The sequence below is a fragment of the Notolabrus celidotus genome, chromosome 7 (assembly GCF_009762535.1).
Source record: "Notolabrus celidotus isolate fNotCel1 chromosome 7, fNotCel1.pri, whole genome shotgun sequence".
In the NCBI taxonomy this organism is placed as follows: Eukaryota; Metazoa; Chordata; class Actinopteri; order Labriformes; family Labridae; genus Notolabrus; species Notolabrus celidotus.
In genome coordinates, this window is record NC_048278.1 from 8,145,904 (window position 1) to 8,168,893 (window position 22,990).

At 40.2% G+C, this 22,990-nt stretch overlaps 2 protein-coding genes across 2 annotated transcripts; both read right to left on the reverse strand.

Moving 5' to 3' along the window:
• Positions 1-8,927: 8,927 nt before the first annotated feature.
• On the reverse strand, positions 8,928-14,917 carry best2 (bestrophin 2). Its single transcript, XM_034688327.1, has 11 exons — positions 14,874-14,917; positions 14,262-14,648; positions 13,681-13,868; positions 13,505-13,599; positions 12,691-12,924; positions 11,908-12,062; positions 11,652-11,729; positions 11,293-11,445; positions 11,102-11,182; positions 10,760-10,914; positions 8,928-10,578 (listed from the first exon to the last, which is right to left on the reverse strand). Exons 3-11 carry the CDS (start codon positions 13,830-13,832, stop codon positions 9,807-9,809), a joined length of 1,875 nt encoding a protein of 624 aa, XP_034544218.1. The 5' UTR covers positions 13,833-13,868; positions 14,262-14,648; positions 14,874-14,917; the 3' UTR covers positions 8,928-9,806.
• A 1,845-nt stretch (positions 14,918-16,762) lies between these two features.
• get3 (guided entry of tail-anchored proteins factor 3, ATPase) lies at positions 16,763-22,664 on the reverse strand. The gene is made up of 7 exons (XM_034687852.1): positions 22,456-22,664; positions 20,252-20,399; positions 19,063-19,211; positions 18,833-18,983; positions 18,578-18,685; positions 17,467-17,664; positions 16,763-17,354 (listed from the first exon to the last, which is right to left on the reverse strand). Exons 1-7 carry the CDS (start codon positions 22,596-22,598, stop codon positions 17,226-17,228), a joined length of 1,026 nt encoding a protein of 341 aa, XP_034543743.1. The 5' UTR covers positions 22,599-22,664; the 3' UTR covers positions 16,763-17,225.
• Positions 22,665-22,990: the final 326 nt, after the last annotated feature.

The following is a 22,990-nucleotide window of genomic DNA, read 5'->3' on the forward strand; positions in this document are numbered from 1 at the left end:
AAGAAGAACAACAACAATAACAATGACAATAACAATAACAATAGCAACAATAGCACCCATAATAATACTTATACCAATTATCTTTTTTTTATTATTATTATTATTATTATTATTATTATTATAGTATTAGTATTAGTATTAGTATTAGTATTAGTATTAATCTGTACAAAACATCTCAAAGTGCTACATAGTAAAAGACAGAAAATCAAGACAGCTATAAGAGCAGCGGAAATGACTGATTTTGATCACCAAACAGTCATTTTAATGTGAACCCCTTCAAATGAAACATGAACTTCACTTTTTCATTGAAGACCATTTATTTATGTGCCATTGGAGACTTTTGGCCCCTAAGAATGCTTGTCAATGTTTTACTTTACAGCAACATTCACCTTCTTCACACATACTGACCTGTACATCAAGCTATACAATCAAAAATACCACTTTGAGCCATTTCTTAATTTATTTGTTTTTTTTTTCATATGTCATTCTGTTTGAACGCAGAGATAAGAAGCAGAGGCTAAGCATGAATACACATGTCCCCAAGGTGTGGATGTGTGTGCTGATGTGTGTGTTTGTAACCCTCATGCATCTGGAGCTTCTTAAAGAGAGAGTGGGCGGAGGGAGTTATGCGGTAAAATGAGGTCATCATTGCTGTTGATTTATGTGACACATGCTATTACTTACACTGCTGTGACTTCACCAACGTCTCCTCTGACAGCATGAATAATACATGAAAGATGACATCCTCCACTTTCTCCTTCTGCTGTTTCATAAAGTTTACTTCATCATTACTGACCCATGTCAGTGCGGACTGTGTGTGTGTGTGTATCTGTGTGTGCTACTTTGTCCCAGTTTTGTTTCAGTGCCGGCGTCTGCGCTGATTACCTGCCATCTTTCATCCAGTCCAACAAGTTCAGCCTTCACAGCGGTAGTTTATGAATTTGCACAACAGGAAGTGGAAGGTACGTGTGCGTGTGTGTCATAGGCAGGGCCACTCCTTAGTTTAAAAGAAGTGATTGACATGTGGTGGTAGTTTTACTTGAGATAAGTTGCATAACTGTTGTCCTAAGTGTGTCAGACTGACTCATCTGTCAGATTTTTCTGTCTTTCATTTCAGTTGAGCCACAAGTATAGATTCATGTAGAAAAACTTCATTTGGGCTTTTTGAGACATGCATTGGTTTGCCTGTAGCACTGAGAGCCACAACCGCTCACTGGAGACTAATAGTCATGGATGGGTGGCAGATCACATCCTGTATGTGCTTTTGACAGCCAGGCTCAGACATTTTGCCCCTAAAGAAGCTCTAAACCGAGCTGCAGGACAGCATCTTCCAAAGCGGGGTCACTGTGGTCAGTGCTGAACGAGCAAGAGTCGGGGGGGCAGAGTGAATGAGAGAGAAGGAGGGGTGTTTACGGGCGGGGATTGAGGGGCTCGGGGACAGCCGTTACTGTCAGCCTCCATCAGGGAGCCGAAGGGTGACATGGAAGCAGGCAAGACGGGAGGAATAAAGAGAGGAGGAGCAAAGGTCAGGGTGGAGGGTTGGCCCTTGACTAGTCAGCCCTCAAGTACACATGTTTGCTGTCCAGCATCTCACACCACCTCCCTCCCTTCTCCATCTGTCCTCAGTGTAGATGTTCTTCTGTGGCAGCTGGATTTCTCAAAATGATCTTGCTTACAACTTTATGCCAGTTTTAAAACTATCACTGTTGAATATTTGAATGAAATATCTATACAGACAGGAAGAAAAATACAATAAAAACCTTGATACAAGCAATGAGATGTGTCCATAACATTAACCCAAGTTCTTTTCAATTTTTTTTTAATTATGTTCTTTTATGCCTGTCTGAATGTCTCCAATGCTTTTAATGTTTTAATGTAAAGCACATTGAGTTGCCCTCGTGTATGAAATGCGCTATACAAATAAAGCTGCCTTGCCTTGCCTTTCAAGATTTTAAGATGAGAAGATTCATTATTTTTTCAGGTGTGTAAGGTAAATGTGTCTCTGAAACAAGCTGCCTGATAGCTTAGCTTGACAGACTGTTAACAGGTAACTAGGCTCAGTTCAAAGATTACAATTTTCCACCTCACAGAATCTTGATTTACAACTGCTCTGAAGAAATAGCCTGGCCCTTGGAAATTACATAAATTAGCGAATCATGAGTCACTTGCTGATCAGCTAGTTACATGACATTTTTTTCTACCGCAGGAAAAGGTCCAGCAAGCTGTTTTCCTCCATTTCAAGTCTTTATGCTTAGCAGTGACTAGAGCGTCATAAATACTGGCCTGAATCTCATCATCAAAGTCAGGAAAATACTCTGTGTGTTGTTATTTGCTGCATCCTAAGTCTCTCAGTGTTTCTTGCTCCTGTACTCTGCGAGGCCTCAAAGTCTTGCTGTTCATCTTGTAGGCTGCCTGAACCTCTATTTTTTTTTTAACATTTGTTTTATTTCCTCATTGTTCTTCCCAAAGAGTGTGTAGCAAGGAGCAAGGAGGGATTTCAGGGGAACGTTGAGAGAGGGCAGCGTTCACGGTCTCAGACAGTTCTGCCTAATATTCACATGGCCAACAAACAGACTATTTGGAAAACTGTCCCTCCCTGTTGGTGAGTTGAAAACATCCAACAGCCAAAATTCATGAATCAGTTCATTAGAAGTCCACATGGACTCATAAGACACCAGAAGAACAGTTGCAGTAGAAAAAAGAATTGTCAGAAAACAACATGTCTAATATCAAACAAACAGACGACTCTGTAAAGAAAATCTATTTAAAACGCTTTTAACTTATAACATTTTAAAACCAATTTTTTTTTTCAAAGGGACTAACCATTAAATCCCAATGTGATTGAATAAACATGGATAGAACTTCATGAGGAGAATGTTTAACATGAAATCTTCAATTCCATAGTCTCCTAACCTTACACACTGATTTATTTAAGCTCTAATAATCTTACTTATTATTCTCTAACAGTGTCTTTACTGCTTTCATAACTCTCAAGTGACAACAACAATCAGCAGTTATGTACTTAGTGTAATCAGAGGTTAATAGAACAATGCTGTGAGAACTACTCCTAATGTCTGGAGAAAATAATCCTGTTGTAAGTCTGGTTTGCTCACAGTGTGGTAAATCCCTCCCACCCATAAAGTCTGCTCCACCTCACCCTCAGAAATAATAACATCCCCAGGTTGACTTAGATAATAACCTGCAGTCTGACTGAGGCCACGTCGTCTGAGGGAAAACATGTTTTGCTGCTGCTGCTGGCCACCGCCGAGAGCCTCAGCTCAGACATAAACATGGTGCTGCTGGGCCGAGGAAGCTGACAGGCTGGTGCTGAAGGTGGCAGCTGGCCAACATGACAGCTAGGCTGTGACACTCAGGTGTTTTACAAAGACAACAGAAGCACCTGTTGAGAAACCAGAGTTTATTCTACACAATTTAATATTTGACTCTCTGATGAGCAATCAGTGTGTAGGGGTTTTCATGCTTTTTTTAAATCAAAGACACTTCACCTCCACCCCCGGCTCACCCCTGCCAAAAAGAACAACATCAACGCATCCGACCGTGGACCCTTTTTAATGAGATTTAAACATTTTATCCTTTGGAACCACATCTAAGAGGAGTGTTTTTGTTAAATATAACTTAGCTCAGGCTTCTGTTTTTTTTCACATTTTATTATTATGGTATATCATAAAATTGTCTGTTAATGCCAGAAGAGTACAGAACAAATCTTATGATCAGAGCAGTCCTTATGCTCACATATTCTGTGGTGATTCAAGTAAAATGTGATTACTTTTCATTTTAATTCTTATGACATGACTCCTGGAAAGGTCTTGGAGACTTTGACAACTGCTGTGGTTAAATATTTTACAGTAGACAATGAAAAAATACTTAACTTTGACAATACAGTTATCTTTGGAAGAGGAGCAAGGACACAAAAAAGAGGAAATAACAGAAGATTAAATGAACAGGTCTACGTTAGAGCTGGCTCAGGCTTGGACCAGCTCTTAGTTAGGCTGCTATAGGCTTATTAGACTGCTGGAGGAACTGGTACACTGACACACTGGGATTCTATCTCACCCCTCTAGAGCAGGGGTTCCCAAAGTGTGGGTCAGGGCCCTCTGAGGGGTTGCGAGACATCAATGGAGGGTCACGAGATGTCTTCCAGATTTCTAAATTTTTTTAAGTAATCCAAATTTGCTTATTTTATCCATTATTGTAAAAATAAAGACAACAATAGTACTTACATTTTAAATAAAACTCTGCAAATAAGTACATTTCATTAGTTTCCTGGCTTTCTTTGTTGCCAGATGACTCCTAAAGTTAGGGTTAGGGTTAGGGTTAGCTCACAGTTAATTATGTAGGTAAACTAATTTTGAGGTATGAAGTAAATTAAGTATGAAGCAACATTTAATCACTTTGAGAGACAGTAAGGGTCACAAGTCTTTGGCACCTAAATTTTGGGGGTCACGAGCTGAAAAGTTTGGGAACCCCTGCTCTAGAGTACATACCAAGTGTTAGTTAGTGAGCTTTAGAGAGGCTGGTTGGAGATGCTGAGCAAAGTTCACAACCTGCTCAGAAGGTCACGTTAACTGCACAGACATGTGTGGTGTCCGTCTGTCATTCGAATCTAAAGATTTTACAAAAGTCCTATAGAAAAAGGCAACAAAGAAACATGGTAGATAAAGAGAAACAGACATTAATGGACACTGCAGACATGCACACAGTCTCAACCAACGCTTGGACAAGTTCTTTTTACCGGCATCTCTAAAGATAACATCACAGAGTCAGACACGTTTGACAAACAGTTTATTCACGCTGGGTCAGACAATACAGATAAAGTGGTTTTGTTCAAACTAAGTCAGGAGAGCAGACAGCCAAAGAGAAACTGTATGTGTGTGAGACAGAGAGACAGCTGATAGACAGACAGATAAACACACATACACACACACACACACACACACACACACACACACACACACACACACACACACACACACACACACACACACACACACACACAGAGAGAGAGAGAGAGAGAGAGAGAGAGAGAGAGAGAGAGTTGCAGAAAACCAGACAGACAGGGCACAGAGAGTACTTTTTGCAGGGTGCGTAAGACAGGGAGTGCCGCTCACGCACGCACACTCACACACCCACACACTCACACGCACACAAACTAAAGGTTGTGCAATCTTACATGATCAATAAGGTTTCTTTAATTGATTGAACAATACAATGGTTTTCACTTTCAACAGACCAACCCTTACATTATGACTCATCACGAAACATTCATGACTCTTTCCTCTTGTATACACAATGTAGTAACATTCACGTAAACCATGCCTTAAGAACATATTTTTCTAACTGTCTTTGAATGCAGAGCGGCTCTGTTCTCTGGTTGATCCTTAGCTTTTCATTATTAGATTGTCTTTTCGTCTTTATGAAAAATATTTATTATTAAGTTTTTAATAAAGAATTTAAGTTTTTGTGACAACAGCAGTTTACACACAACACAGTTGATCCAAAGTGCTTTACAACAGAAAATGAGGAACACAAAGAGAAAATGAAAAATAAAAACCACACAAACAGATGGAGAGAGAGGGAAAGAGGAGTGGTAAGAGAGCAATATAATTAAAAATGAATTTAACAGTAATAATAACAACAGTAATGACAAGAAATACAATTAACTGTGTAGTGAGTATTTGAGACAGTGTGGTTAGGGGCAGTTAAAAGCTAATTAATAAAAGTGCGTTTTGAGACGACTTTTAAAAGTCTCCACTGAGGGGGAAGATCAGATGGTGGGGGGAAGAGGATTTCACAGTTTTGGGGCACAGATGATGAAGGCCCTGTCCCCATATCTTTTTGTCCTCACTGTTCGGACAGACAGGAAGTTTTCGTTTGATGATCTGAGTGCTCTGACAGAGTGATACAGAGACAGGAGTTCTGAGATGTAAGAGGGGGCCAAACCATGAAGTGCTTTATAAACAAACAGAGGGATTTTAAAATGAATTCTGTAAATGACAGGAAGCCATTGTAGGGGGGCAAGAATTAGGGTTATGTGGTATCTCTTTTTCGACCATGTCAGGATCCTGGCTGCTGCATTCTGAACTAACAGTCCAGCTGTCTTTTGGCATCTACCAAAGTCTTCTGGATTCCCCCTTGACTATGTGTACTTTCCTTAGTGCATTTAGACACACACTGATCTGCAGTGCACTGAAATGCTATTTTTGACATTATGGGTGTGCTCACATGTTTGTCTTTATACTTAAATGGGTTTAGACTTTTTCTGGCATATTCACAAAAGCAATTAGACTGACTGTGTTTCTGTTTGATTCAGATTTAGTTGCAGTCTAGATTTCCCAGAAATGTTACTGCTGAGTGTAAAATGTTGTTAAAACTTATAAAAATGATGGTCACACCACAAACACAGGACCAACAGAGCAATGCCACAACATCCTAGGATTGAAAAGCTAATTCAATAGAATGAGTTACCCACTCTGAAAATCTTTCACTTTAAGAAATTGGATATAATGAGGCAAAAATCTTGAGTGAGTCTTTGTGACTGCTGCTCAGAAACTACAGCAGTAGGAGGAAGCTTTCACAACAGATGTTCAGGCCCTGCTAACTAACAGGAATCTGTGGTGCTGCATGTGTCTGTAATGGCCTTGTGATCTGCATCTCTTTCATAACAGAGTAAACATTCGCAGGGTTTCGGCTGAGGCAGATTCCAAGAAACTTGTCTTGGAAAGTTTTTTTTTCTTCCCACATTTTTGTTTCACTGTTTCTGTTAAAAATTTCCACACCGTCTCTCCTCCACAAAGTGAAAGCACACTTTGTTAAGTGTATACTTCAATTTTGATAAACATGCAAACACACTTGCACACACTTTTAATGTACACACATATCAACAGGTGGTTAACATGGTTAGATCATGTGGGAGGAGCTACAGAGAAGATGTGCTTCTTGTTTTAGGCCCGCCTGCTGACCTCATAACTCCTGATTCCAAAGAAAAACGCACTCAAACACACTTCTATGAAAACCTCCCACACAATTGTGATTTCACACCTAATGAAAGAATCAAAAACCACAACCACAAAGTCAGCTCAATGACTGGAAAGGGTTGAACTATGTATTGAGTCGGTTTGGACACTATAAGCAGAGAGCGGCAGTAGAAAACCACCTATCAGTGGACGGACGTTTACTATTTTGTAGGATGTTGCATGATATGTGCTGATGGAGATGTCCTTTGATGCTGGTTGAGTGCTAGTTAGGGGAAAAGCAGTATTTTCAACTGACTGAAACTGGTAATGAGTCATTTAAACAGACACACAAACATGCAAGCCTGGAAACATCCCTGTGATATGATGAAAGGGACGGAAAAATAAGCTTAAGTATTTTTATTCCCTTCTCTTCATCAGGTCATGATTACTTTGTCAACATGATTTTAAGATACTTCACTTTGTGTTAGAAACTTTAATATATATCAAGTACATTGTCCAGTTGTGGTATTATGTTTTAATTTTAACGTACCAATCCACAGACTGCCTGCAGCGAATGTGGCAGAGTCAGCAGGATGGCATTTTACACATGTGGCAATCAGCCAGAGCACATAAGCCAGCAGTACCTCTCTATATTGTTCTGTCTGGCACACAACAAAACCCAGGCCTCCACTGTGAAACACAGCCACAAGCAGCACTGAGCCCCTGACAGACAGGGCAGGTCAGGGGGCTGTGGTGGGCCAGTCCGTCAGTCACGCTAACATTTCTTTGCTCAGGGTTGAATTCATCTGCAGAATAATGACCAGCAACAAGAAGGCAAGAGCATTGAAAACTATGACAACAACTGCCTCCGAGATGACTTATTGTCTGTCAGGACTATGTAAAACTCTGGGGTACTTTTTTTTTTGTCATGCATGTCACTACATTGTGTTTCAGTTATAGGACTCACAACAAGATAATGCACGGTCCAGACAAAAAGAAGAGGAAGAAGAAGAAGAAGAAGAAGAAGAAGAAGAAGAGAAACTGCTCCTGGCAGCCTGGCAAAGTATGGTGAGAACACGAGGAGAGATAACTTAACAAATTTAAATCACTTTAAAGAATGTCTTGTTTTCTAAAAGTAAACAAAAGTTAGAATGACTCAAAGTGGTGTAACAATATCTTGCATTGTATTTTAATGCTGGTGTTTGAGAATCTTTCAGTGATATGCAAATTCTAAATAAGAAACAATTCCATCAGTTCCACAAGGGCTCACATTCGGAGCAGCCAGTTATTTGCCCGCTGCCAGTGTCATTACAAACAGCTGAGTGTTCTTTTCTCCTGCAGTCCTCAGCTCTGCAGCAGCACCGCCTCTGTGAACACTCCAGAGCTCCAAACCCAGCTCAGTCTTTCCTGGCCAAGCAGAGACAATCCACCTTGGCCCGGAGAGTGCTTTCCCTGCGGCTGCAGCCCAAGTAGGAGCCTCCATCCACAGGGGAAAATGGAGGAGTGCAACCCACACACAGGCAGGATGGAAAGCAAGAGTGTGGAAGAAAGTGTGAATTTTCTGTCTCACTGCTTGTGCTCAATTAGTTTGCTGCTATCTCCCCCTGCTGGTTAACGCTTGTACCAGAGTGGTACTCAATAAACATGATATTAGTGTTATAATAGCATTTTTATGTATTATAACTGAATGTGCTTTTCATCAAACATATTATTTTGTCTTGTCTCTCTTATTGTACAATGTGTGGATTTATTACTGCAGAAATAAAACCATTTTCATTAGTTACAATGAAAAAATCTACTTTTTATTTTATATTCAATGCAAAACTAACTTGTTGTTACATTAAATTTGTTATTTTTTTCATTTAGTTTTAGAAACTACACAACAAACAGTATTGGACATTTATCTTTTGACAGGGGTAATTTTCAAGTCAACGAAAATAAAGGAGGCAAAGAAAATAAAATCTTGTTTAATTTTTAGCACCACATTCTTACAGACTTTGGTTATTGCTAAGGTGCCGATACAGGCAAACAGTCAATACAAGAAAGCATACATTTGTATGTGTGTATGAGTTAATATTAATAGTAAGCATTTAATGATTTACATATTATCATTTCAGGTTTAGCCCAGCTTAGCACAAAGTCTAAAGCAGAGAAACATCTTGCTCTTGCTCTTGCTCTTGCTCTTTCAACAACTTGCTCTGTCATTATAGTGGTTTTCTATGCTAACTTTTACAACCACACTTTGGTTTAAGGAGCAGTTATCTTATCTACTAAGAAACTAGCTTAATGATTAAGCTAGCTACCTCCTGCTTCATATCAAACTCTCAACTCTCGAAATGAAATAAATTGGACTCTTGAACACATTGTTGTGATGTTTCAGCAAGTAAAATATAAAGTGTTGAAAAAGGATCGAAGTCACTTTCCCCTTACTAAAGTAAGAAAAGCTCCCTGTGCCTCCAGTCTGTGTGCTAAGCTAGGCTAAATATCAAGGAAAATCTTGACCTTCACTTAACATAAACTGTGATCTGAGTATATCTTTTTTTTCTCATACCCTCAGTAAACACTAACCACAATATTTTTTAGAGCATCATATTCCTTTAAAGTGCCATTAAATGCATAATTCTCCCCACAGGTCAGAACAATAATACAGTTTACATTTCAATTATCATCAGTGAGGCAACAATAACAACTCATAAAAAAACCTTCCTGAATCTATGACGTATATCATGCATGAATACATGACCGAATCAAATCTGAATTAGTCAAAAGTTCACAGGGACATCCTTAAATTTTCCTCTCTGGTTATCAAAACACTGAGACTTCTTCACAGCCCTAAGACCCAGTGAGTTCTGATCCCATGCTCACGCTGCGAAACCGCTGAGGTTCCTCATATGATGGTACTGAGAGGAAGGACATTTTGCTTCCACCAAAGGGTGGTTTGGGAGTGGTGGGCACAGCCCTGCTATGGTTGATTGCAGGCTGGGAACTGCAGTGCTCCAGACTGGAGTGGACAGATGGGTGAAACAGGAAGGCAGAGGGGTGACGAGGGGTGACGGGAGAGACCGGTCTAATTGACTTGTCTCTGAAGGACTGGGGAGGAGGAGGAAGTGGTGACACAGGTTGGATACCCTCCTCTGCTTTTTCACTTTCCTCCTCTAACTCCCACTCCTCTTCCATCCTTTCTTCCAAATCACTCACTTCATTCTTCTCAATGGTGGCAGGGAACCCCCCTTGCCTCTCTTGCTCCCACCCAAACTGAATCTCCAGCAGAGGCATTTTGGCGTTCTTATCCTCCCTGAAACTGCAAATGGTGCTCTGAGTGTCTTGCCCCAGCCCTGAGGGCAGAGACCCACCTTTTCCTATTTTAACGCTTTCATTGTCGTCATCATCATCGCTGGTGCATTGGTCAATGCTTGGGGAATGGCGTAGCCTCTGGAGCTGTGCTGAGGTGCGCCGAAGAGCCCCTCCCATGAAGCCAGTAGGGGAGGGGGCGGCATTGAGTAAACGGTTGAAAAGGGCCAGGTTTGGGTGACGAATGCCGGACTCCTCCAGGTTCTCAGCAATATCCTCCAGAGGCTGGAAGTGCATCTCCTCTTTTGGGATCCTGTGAGGAGTTATAAGGCATTATTTCCTTTTTTTTTTTTTTTGGTACCAACCTTACATTCTATCACAGCCACAATTTTGTCACAACACTTACTGTATGGAGTCAACATAATTTAACTTTCATCATCCACACTGAAAATATCACAGTCACAAGACTAGGACACAGAATAAGAGGGACTCACGCCATGTCAAAAGTGGACCCCTGGAATGAGGGTTTGCGGAGGACAAAGAGAGTGGCAGCAGTGTAGGGTGGTCTTGGGTTGGAGTCATTCCAGTAGCGATCTCTTTCCATCATGGGAAGATCTCCATACATCTCGTCCACTGCCATCATGGACACCTACAAAGATAAAAGTATTAACATTTAAAAACAAAGAACAAGTCCTGTAACAAGAAAAAAGTTACTTTGCTATGGTTTAAGTTTAAATCAAGGAAGCAACTAACAACAATAATATGAAGAGGGTTTGTTATTACAACTTTAAGGCTTAAGGTCTAAGTTAAAGTTTAAAGTATTAAAGACTAAAAACCTGGAAATTCCTGTCAATCAGCCAGTTGGTCTCAAAATCATCGTCATCTTCTCCAAAAGGGTTGATCAACTGCTCTGCAACCTTTATGAAACAACAGAAAGTAAAAGCTGAGTTACAAAATCCCTGATGTGTTTTCATCTTTACGCTGTGCTCCAAGATCAAAACATCAAACATTTGACCCTCCTTCTGACCTTTAGCCACCCGGCGTAAAAGAAGAACTGTAGCAGTGTGAAGATGGGAATGTACAAGTCCAGGTCATGGCCTTGGTAGCCTTGAGTGGGGTCCAGGAACTGCCGACCAATTAGGCACACCAGGAAAAAACTGTAGACTGCCAAAGTGACCACCTGTGAGGGAGAACAAGTTAGTTGGTTAGCCAGGATCCTGGAAATGTGTCTACCTGCAAATTCCATTGTTCCATAAGGATAATGTATAGTTAGGTGGTGGTTATGCCAATTATAATCTCGACAGGGTGCGACCAGACCCCAATGCAAAGCGAAGGGGTCTTACTGCTATTGCTACTTTAATTATTATATAACCGTAAGGCACTTACCTGAGTGTAAACTAGGGGAACACTGATCATGTCGTAATGAAACAGCATACTGCACTTCCCTCTAAATGAGTTCAGCTCCTGTTGATGCACAAAAAAGTTAGACTAGGAAAGACTAGACTTCAAAAAACTGTACAAGTTAAGTTTGTGTGTGTGTGTGTGTGTGTGTGTGTGTGTGTGTGTGTGTGTGTGTGTGTGTGTGTGTGTGTGTGTGTGTGTGTGTGTGTGTGTGTGTGTGTGTGTGCATGCAATTGTGCACCTCCAGCAGTAGTTTGAGCGTGTGGTCATCTTTAATCCTGCCCTCACTGCGCGCCACAGCTGCCAGGTTGGTGAACCAAACACAGGGGATCCAGTATTTGTTGTAAGGAGAGTGGAGCCCCTCAAACTTCTTCCTTTCCTCTCTTGACATGAATCCTTCACAAACAACAGATTCATATTTCAGATTGATTTATTTCAATGCTAACTGTTGCTCTAATGAAGGAACTTTGTGTCAAAAAGTTTACTGCTTAAAAAGATGTTATCAGGTTAGTCAAAATGTAATGCCACCAGCTCATTCAGAAAACAGTGAAGAGAGGATTCTGACATCAGCGTCTCATAATCTTTGAACAGTGTTATGATAAGCTTTTTTTTTATCTCCTTTGAATTTCAGGATGTGCCTGTCCTTGTGATCTCTCCGTCTGTCACTGGTGTAGAGAACATGCAGGAGAGGAAACAACACATACTAATGACGTGCATGTTTGACTGATCTCACATCACTCCTCTTATAGAACTTCCGGTAATGTCATGAGTTGAGAGTGGCATGAAAAAATTGTTTTCCATTTTATGTTTGGTAAAAGTTAATAGATTTGAATGTTGAAATCAGGACACAGGTTGTTTTTGCAAAGACTGCAAAGTGCATTTTGACTATGTATTCCAAGTTTCATTCATTGCAGCATCTTTTAACAATGAATAGTATCATAGCTAACTCGCTGCAATATCACAGGACTTTTTGTTGACCAAGACTGACCCCCTTAATCATGCCCTCATCCTTATATCTACTCACCGGCCTCCACCACGTGATCCATGGTGGGGAAACGTTTGAATACAGCTGTACTGACAGAGCGGAGGATGAGCAGAGCCGACAGACTGGCATACCGCATCATGGTTCGTCTCAGCAAGCGGCCTCGCTCGTCGCTCCCCTGGAGGCCGCCAGACAGGACGCACATGAGCATGTCAGGGAGTGGGATGCTGGTGTACTGACTCCACCACCTGTTCACCACCAGGGTCACATAGAAACCTGCCCAGAGCAGAGGAGACAGGAAGATTACCCTGGAGATCAGACCAGACCTGGGACTTTAATGTGTTTCTTTTGTTAAACTGACTCTGAAGTATTGTCTGGTTTTCTATGAGAGTGTAACTTAACTTAGTGTGACTCATTTCAGCTAATGAGCTCTGATTTGATGTATTAAAAAGCTCAAATTGTCAGATAATTTTCAAATCTCAAACTGTGTATGCACACGTTAGGAAGTATTCAAACTGTTATGGTAAAATTTTATATCACACAGTTCAACACTGTAAATTCTGAATATGTTGAGAGTTGGTATCCATGCTTGTCCAGTGTATTGTAATCTTTTTTTTCTCAGGTCAGAAAATAAATATTCCAATTATTAAATCTGAATATTAGAATCTCGTGCATTTTTATGCCTTATGCAAGAGTGCTCATGAGCTGAGGGTTCATCAAAAGTTCATGTAAAATATCAAATTACAGAATCAGAAAATCACACATGTAAACATTCATCATACAAAGGACTTTTAAATTTATAGTTCAAATTATGTTTCTGACAACCAAAAAGTTGGACATCATCTTATGTGCTTACCCAGAACAAAGGACATGGGGATGAGACTGGCGTAATGGTTACAATAGATTGCAAGCTTTTCAAAATACCTCTTCTGGTCCTCATACAGGAAGCATCTAAAAAATAAAAGTGATTCAAATGAATGTTTAGATTATCACATTAGCCAACGTTTCCTGAAGCTGTGTTCTCTATCTCACCTGTAAGTGATGCTGATGGCTGTGTACATGGCAAAGAAAGCCAGGAACTCTTTGTATAGCACCTTATAGATGCTGCCTTTCCAGGCCAACAGCAGTTTGGAGAAGCCACAAAAACGAGCATTTGCGACCCTGGCTGTGTATGTGACAGTCATTGGTGACAGCCAAGCGACAGGTCCTCAATAAAAGATCTGCAAAATAATTATTATTTTGATTTTATTTTACTTTAATTTATTTTTTTGTTTTTGTTTAATCTTGATCGTTTTAGGGAGTCTTTTTAACATCTGGCAAGGGACTACGAATGTAAACTAGCCTTTTGGCTAATTCTGGCATATTTACAGAAGTATTAATTAATGTGCATGGGCCTTTTAAATGAAAAAGAAATAAAATAATAAAAACAACAACAACTGAAAAACAACAATAATAAATAAATAACGATCTTTGTCAACACACCTTCAATGGGAGCAAACGTGCTCATGCATCAAGTTAATTTTAAGAAAAGTATGACTAACTCTCATGAGTAAACTGAACAAACAGACGATGAAACAGTAACATATAAATGATGTCTTTAAGGATATTCTTACCTTTGGTAGTGTTCTATCTTGATGAAAATGCCAATATCTCAGTGAATAACTGTGCGTAATTGGCACCACTGGAGAGGTGAATTCATATTTTCACTCATCAGAGCAGTGCTCTCTGTGCCGCTGTCTCTGCTTACCAATAATGTTTCTTGAAAGAGCTTATAACTCTGATATCCCCTGGCGTCAGCTCGGTTAACTTGAGGCTCGGTTGGCTGCATGGCAGTAATCCTCGGAGCCTCCTCGGTGTGTCCAGTGGTCAGTGCGCCCCGGGGTAAATCCCCAAAACGGGGAGGAGGAGCTCGTTAGCGCGGCCCCCGACCGGGAGAGCGCGGCTCGGTGATGGACCACAAGCGACAGGCCGCAGCGCCGGGGCACAAGGAGCGCACAGGACTGTATAGTACAGTAGAGCATTATGAAACAGGAGCAAGTGGAGCGTGGCAAACTTTCGTGTTAAGTGATATGAAAACAACAACCAATCCCCTGTAAGAAGTTTATCATTTCAGGATACTTGTTGCGGCTTAAATTGCTACAAAAACTATATGTGGTGAGATGTGTATACGTAGGTTATACCCATTCAATATATGGGTATAACCTACACCATATATATACCTACACCAACACAGTGGACAGGAAATGTTTCTTCCGTCCTTTAAACGAGGTCATGTCTTACAGGTGGGAAAACTACGGTGACCCTCAAGGACATTTTTTTTTTTTACAAAAGATGAAACACTTTTACAAAGTTAGAGAAAAATTTACAATTTGGAAAACACATTTACCATTTAAAAACAAATTTACAAAATCAAAAAACACTTTTACAAGTGGTGAGACAAATTTACAAATGTGGAACACTTACCATTTCTGAACCAAATTAACATTTATTTTTAACTGAAAGGGAATGTGCCAAATACAGGAAGTGATCCATGAGTGATCGAGTGAGGGGTCATTTAGTTTGTTTGGATGGAGAGAAACCAAACGGAGCGACGTTTGGTACTGGTACTCCGTTTGGAATCAGATCACTTCCGGTGTTTGGTACATTCCCTTTCCGTTAAAAATAAATGTAAATTTGTTTCAGAAATGGTAAAAGTTTTCTGTCGTTTGTAAAATTGTCTCACCACTTGTAAATGTGTTTTTTTTAATTTTATAAATTTGTTTCCTTAAATATAAATTTTTCTTGGCCTTGGTAAAAGTGTTATGCTAATGTATTTTTGTTTTATAAAATGTAAAAATGTTTTCCAAAATGTAAATTTTTCTCCACCGTAACAAACTCAGAGGGACGTCATACTCCCACTTCTTCAATACGCAATTCCCCATCAGGACATATTCAATAAAAGTAATTAATTTTTTAATGAGGCAAAAACAGACCTAATATCTTATTGGATGATTGAAGTGGAGACATTAGCTGTGCATGTGATGCTTAAAAGTCCTAAAAAAAAACTTGAGGAATATTCAGTACCTCTAGGTATTTTCTGGCACATCTTTATCTTGTATTGTTCTTTAATTGAAGTATGATGCTACGTCAGAGGATATCTGCTGCTACAGTCGTGTCATTTAAAGGGCGTGTCAGAAAGCATGAAGATGGAATGAATCACCACAAAAGTCTCTCATCTGAAGCAAATGTTTAATCATAAACATCATTAAACAGAATTGAAACAAAAGCATTAGAAAATAAATTTATATATCAACTCAAAAGCATTCGTTGACAAGAAAACGGATAGACTTTTTCTTGAATATAAATCTGTCATCTTTATCTTTTTGCTGAATGATGCATCAGGTGAGCCAATCAGAAGCCGGTATTCAATCAATTTCCTTCAACAACCTCATTTGTTCAACATAAGATTAAGCAACATACAGTGAATATTTGATGAACGATGCCCTACATAAGGCTACTCTTGTTGTTAATAGGGTTCCCATATTGTGTGTTGTAAACAGGATGGAGAGAATGTTAGACAGAGAAAAAAAAGTGTTAAAGTTTTCTGAGTGCTGAATGGAAACTTGGTATCAGGGGTTAAGATGCATTACCGATGAACCTTGCAGCCACTCGAGCAGGAGTCATGCACATGTAGACTGTACCATCTCATTAAGCTCATGCTGTTTCCAGTCATTTACATCTGTAGCTGCAAAAGTGGCCTTAAAATGTAACACACTGTCAAATTCATTGCCGTACATCGACATTTACATCCCAACTGGACTTGAACAAAATCTCACTGCATTGATGGCGGTATCACAATGTGAGTTAAGGTCTGATGACTAAAACACATCATTCTGCTCTGTTCTTTTGTTGCATTAATAAGGATGGTCATGTTTCTGAAAAAACGCTTAAAGACCTTTTATTTTCTTGTTTTTTACGTTACCCGTTAAATCAAATTTCCCAGCTGTCCCCACCTGAATGATGTAGTTTCTTGATGTAAGACATGTATTTGAAAATGTTAATTTTGAGTTAATTTAACTTTTTGAAATGTATTCAAAAATCTAACTAATGAAAAGAGCCACCAAACCACACTGAATAAAGAAGTCGTTAACATCAACCACTTATTTAATCCTGAAATTCAAAGCACCTTCACTGGAAACATCTGAGGCTTGACACTGCACATGACGGCAGAGGAGGAAGAGAAGGAGACATTTTTGTTGAGAAAAAAGTTAAATGCTTAGATTAGGAATAATACAACTGCCACACAGAGGATATGATGAACATAAAGGAAAACACAGTAAGGCAGCACTATTTATACCGTCTCACCTCTCTAACAATACAGCAGGTTATGAATGTGTGTGATTCCATCTGCTCCCCTTAAATGACATGTCTCGCTGTAGCAGTGCTCTGCTTTGGATTAGCAGGCTGAGGGCGGAGTGGATAAACTTGAGGAAATTACGGCAGGGTTTGAGGCTGGCTAGGGGAGCTCAGAGGAGGTGAATATGGATAGTATTGATGTGGTCTGTATGAGGAAAGGGGCGGTCCTGCACGGAGGGAGATCATTTATTTGGGGGTTTGTAGGGTTCCAGGAGCTGTTTTGAGAATGTGTTGACCTTGTCAGCTCCACGCACTTCATGGGGCAGCAGAGGTAACTTGACTATGTGGAAATCTTCATAAAGGTCCTCCATCTGTATGGACAGGTAAGAGAATTAATCAAAGCAACGACTTCAGGATCTGAATGCAAATATGAAGCTGGATTGAGACAACACCAAAAAAAAAAAAAAGAACGCTGATGTGTACCTGGTCTAAATACTTGGACTGGATCTTGTGGCGGGCCTCGCACATTTTACACGGCCTCTCTGAGTCAGGAAAAACAAGCTGGTTCACGATGATGTTGTGTGTGTCGATGCGGCACTTGGCCAGTTCCTGGATCAGGCGCTCCGTCTCATACAGGGACAGGAACTCAGCAATACATACACAGATGAAGGTCGTCTGTTCCTAAAGGATGTTAGGACAAGGGGAGAGAATTTAGAACACTTATCATCTAGCATATAACTTGTGCTCAACTGTGGGGGCTGCTGGTAGGTGCATGAATGCATCAGCCTAAGATATGATCATGTTTATATGATGGCATTTTTTCCCTTCAACGTTAGGGGTATTAGTTTTTACATTGAGTGCTTATATTAACAAAACATAGGATGTAACTCAATTTGTTTCCAGTTATCTAAAAGCAGAAAAAGAACAAGTTACACTTTAAGAGTTGAGTGTGAAAGTTATTCAAAGTGCAAAGATGACATTATTTTTTATAAACTTACAAACTCAGTAGAAGCAATACTTCAGCACTGCAGAATGTATCTGGCTGTAGGTTGTATACAAGTTATCACTGTGTTTTTACGATGATGTTTTGTGTTAAATGGCTGGAACTACTAGTTTTGTGCCGAGAACTTACATGGAGGTTGATCATAATACAGACTGATTAATTGTTGTGACACATACTGAACAACTCCACAGTCCATGCAATAAATAAGTGATGTTTTTGTTCTTTAAATGAAATCTTAACTTGATCAACTGGGAGGTGGCAAGAAAGTCAATGCTCATACTCGTAAAGAAAGAGAGAGGGAGAGAGGGAGAGAGAGAGATGCTATGCTGCTGATCTCTCTGTCCTCGTGTCCTTATTATACAGCTAAGTAGCCCTGATTTTCTACATTTGGATTGAGAGTCCTGTAGCTCTGTGAAACACAAATTATAAAAAAAAAAGCTATAAGCTTTGTTATAACTGCATGCAGAAACAAAGTGTTATTTGAAGGCATATCATACCATGAGCACATGAGCAAATAGTTAAACCATATAGAGCCACATTAAACGACAACACGGCAGTTATCAGTACCATGAATGTGCTGGAATAACTTACAGGATCTTTGAACTGCTCGCTGACTGAGCGGATGACAGGCAGGGTTTCCTCCAGCTTAGACGCCAGCTGGTCAGCGTTCATGTCACCCAGACCGAGCATGTTGCACATCTACAGACGCAGTCACAAAATACAACATATGTATGAACTTCAGTAATCATCTATTTTTACATAAAAAACTTGCTTTGTGAATTATAAGACACCAAAACTGGTATATGACTACAAACTGAGTGACTGGATCTGCTTGACTCTCCTTACCTGGGAAATAAAAGGGCTGATCTGATTCTTTATCTGCATGAGGCGACCCAGACCGCGCTCCACAATGGTGGGAAAGTTGAGCAGCCGTAGTGTGTGACCCGTCGGGGCAGTGTCAAAGACCACCACGGAGAAATTCATTCCTTTCACTAACCTAAAGAACAGGTGCTGAGTTAGTAAACACTAGTAACCATTGGCTTGGCATTTGGGTCGGCTGTCCATGTGTGTCTTACCTCATGACCTCTGCATAGCTCATGGCTTCATCAATCCCAGGGAAGGCGCTCATGGCTTCCTGCATCATCTTCTTCCCCATGCTGAGCATGTTGTCCTCCTCGAAGAACTCGTCAGGGAGCTCTGCCACACCCAGACTCGGGTCAATCTCCTGCATCCGCACAGACATAAATAATCCGCCCATTAGAAACGCAGCCTTATGAACTGCAACCAAATTTAGAGCCTCAAGTTCAGTTTTGTCACACATCAATTTGTGCTTCAGTCTCTGTTGAGGAAATGGACTCGTGACACTGAAGTGATAGTGATCTGTTTCAACAAACTTAAACAGGCTGAATAAGCCTCTTTGTTATAAAATGATGTTCTGTTTTTTCACTTCTAGACTAGTGTTGGCAAACTTCTGCCAAAGAGAAACATGTGAACAAAGTGAGAGGTTTTGAAATGTCTCAATATGAAAAGCAACAAAATGACTTTCTATCGTTTAGCTGCTTCAGCTGTAGTTATTTTATCGTCCATGATGACTAACAGTTAAATCTATCCATCCATTATCGATACTACTTATCCCATCTAGGGTCACAGGCGGCTAGAGCCCCGCCCAGTTGTCATTGGGAGAGAGGCGGAGTGCACCCTGGACAGGTCGCCTATTACAGGGGAACATAAAGACAGGCGACCAGACACTCTCACACCTTCAGTCACTGGCCATTTAAAGTGGCCAATCAATATTATGACCATGACTTTGCACTGTGGCAAGAAGCTGGAGTACCTGGAGAAGGAAGACAAGTAAACTCCATACAGAAAGGCCCCAGCTGGGGGTGTCAGTTTGCATAGCCGTTTTTAAGCATGCACACCAGCTACTGAGGCTAAAGCAGTCGCTGGTTTGACTCCCAGTGATGAACCTTAGCTGCTTGTCTCCCCTCACTCTCCATTCCCCACATCTCCCCTCTTATTAGCTGTCCTATTAAAAGGAAAAAAACGCCCAAAGATTAACTTAATAAAACAGGCTGTGAGGAGACAGCACCGCCCATTGAACCACCTTGCAGCCCTGGTTCACCATTGTTTCAGAAAAACTCACTTAGATTTTGTGACCATAAATACAAAATGTTAAATTCTTAGCCCCCCCATCTATAGTCTATATATCTATAATGTCTTTCTGAGCATGACTGCTGGTGATTTTAGAAGCGTGGATTATCTTACCATTGCAAAGAGGTTGTCATAGCCCTTGACCTTAGTGGGCACCTTTGAGAACTTCTGGTCAAAAGCGTCAGAGATGTTGTGGGCGGGATCCGTAGAGATGATGAGGACGCTCTCCCTCACAGCAGCAAGCTGGACAGCCAAACTACAGCTGCAAAAGAAGACACAGGAGAGATTCATAAAGGTTGTATGACTTATTAGATATGTCAGCATAAAGCGAGACAGTGTGTGTGTAATTAAATAATCAGTTCATGGTTTTGTAGTAAAAAAAATTGTTTGAGTTCATTTTAAATCTAGCATAAGGAAGTTTGATCTATTACAGTGGTCAATATAACACATATGGGTACATTTATTTACGCAAGGTCTGAAATGTCGAGCAAAGAGCCCCCTGCTTCTGATTGCTGATATGATGCAGGTACAGGGTCACAAGAGCAAACACAGAACTTGCTAGTATACCAACTGTAGTGTAAATAGCAGACAATATATAATATGACTGATCTCCATAATAATAATAATCTCTGAGTGGCTAAACTGATTCAGATTTGACATTGTATGCTTATTTGTTATGCTATTCCAAGCTTCCCTCAGTGAGTCATGCAGCCTGGGGCTATGTGGAATACAGGTACCTGTTCATGAACATAGCTGGGTCATAAGCTGATTCAAAGTCACCCAATGAAAAACGTAAAGCAAGATGAAGGTTCTCCCATGAACAGAAGAAAGAAAGGGGAGAACCAGCAGGTGATTGGATTATATTAGATTAGAATACTTTAAATGTCCTTCTAGGGGCAATTTGTGATCGAACACAGCTTAAAAAACACAACAACATTTAAGGTACATCAGACACACACAACAAAATGATCCAAACAACCCATAGTAGCTGTTTCTCATTACAACAATAAAAACCACCTGCACAGACATGACATAATATTCACAGTAGTAGTCAGTGCTAGCCCAATGTGAACAACAATCATAATTTAAAAAAAATAAATAAAATAACATTGGTGTACTTAGACAACCTTAATTAGATCACTGGTGCATCTTATTTAATTGAGTTATTGCCATGGGAATGAATGAGTTTTTAAGCACGATTGGTTCTTATCTTTGGGTATCTATACGTCCGGCCAGAAGGGAGTGGCTGAAACTCGACTTTGTCTGCCTTCACAGCCAGCCTGGTCAGGTACAGCTGCTGCAGGTCAGCTTGCTGTTCCCCACAGATCTTAACAATTTTCGCCAATTTGTTCTTTTGTGTAATTTTAGCATCACCATACCAGCATGCAACACATTAAAAAAAAAGAATGCTTTCAATAAAAGATTTGTAAAATATAGTTAAAATTGTGTTGTCAACATTCAAATATCTCAATTTCCTCAGAAAATCCACTTGTTGTTGTCCTTTTTTAAAAATAGCATCCACACATGAGTCCCAGGAGAGAGTGTGATCCAAAATGACACCAAGATACTTGTAGTCTGTCACCACCTCGATCTCCTCTCCTCTGATCCTAGATGTAGTCCTGCATCGTGACTGACAGATCACTAAGGGAAGTCATGAATACATGTGCTAACCATAGACTGTATGTCAAGGTGCTAACGCTGCAGCTAGTGACGCTGAACTAAATGTACGCTCACCTTACACATTTGCAGCTAGCTTAGCCGAGATTAGTTAAATTGTTAGGACACAAAACATCTAGTTAGTTCTGATTGTGTTGTGATTTTAATCGGTCACTCGTGAGATTTACGTAAAGGACGTGATGGAGAAATTAACCTTATTCAACAGAGTCTGAAAAACAGATGACTAATGAATCATTAGCTTAGCTCAAGCGGAGTTTTCACACACGCGTACCTCTCTTTAAATCCAGCTCATGATCAAATCCAAGACCTTAAACACTTCAGTTTGACATCTTTCCAGACTGCAGCTACTTGAAATGTCACAAAGTGTTGTAGGAACGACAGAATACCCGCAGTCATGTTGAGGTAACAGAAACAAATGAAGCACTCAGCTGATTTGGATGTAGAAAATGGATCAACGCAATGTTTGGTTCCGTAACAGACTATGTCCTGGGTCAAACTCACTTATCTAACACGGTGCAATGGTCCAACAGAACACAAACAGCACATACATGTAAGGTTTCCATGCATCAACAGCTAGCTAGCTACCTTAGCAAGCAGCGAGTCAATATCAGGAGGTTAATAACCGTTTCCCTTCAACTTACCTACACGTAGTTTTACCAACACCGCCCTTTCCACCTACAAAGATCCACTTCAGAGATTTCTGCTCGATGATATTCTTCAGTGTTGGTTCTAATGGCTCCACATCAGGCGCATCTTCAAACTCGTCTTCCACTGAAGCCGCCATCTTGTCTGTGTACAATGTAACGTTAACGTACCACAGGTGGGATGTACCGTCGTCTATGCTGTCTTCAGGGCCCCTCGGATTAAACAATACTATAGAGTAGGCTTGATAAAAGTAGGCTAATTATATGAGTGATAGGCGTGGTGGACAAAGTAAACAGCTTCACTACTTAAGTCAAAGTATAGATCCTCCTCAATTATTACTAGAGTTATAGTACTGAAGTTCTTGCTTTTAAAAATACTTAAGTATTCAAAGTACTTCTTAAAAAATCTCAAAAAGTTGTATTTTCAAAATACACAAGTGCAGTCAAGTTTGCAAAGAAGTACATTTGGTTAAATCATGTTTATTTAGAAAACATTACTTGAAATCTCTAAAAACTATACCATGGAATAAAA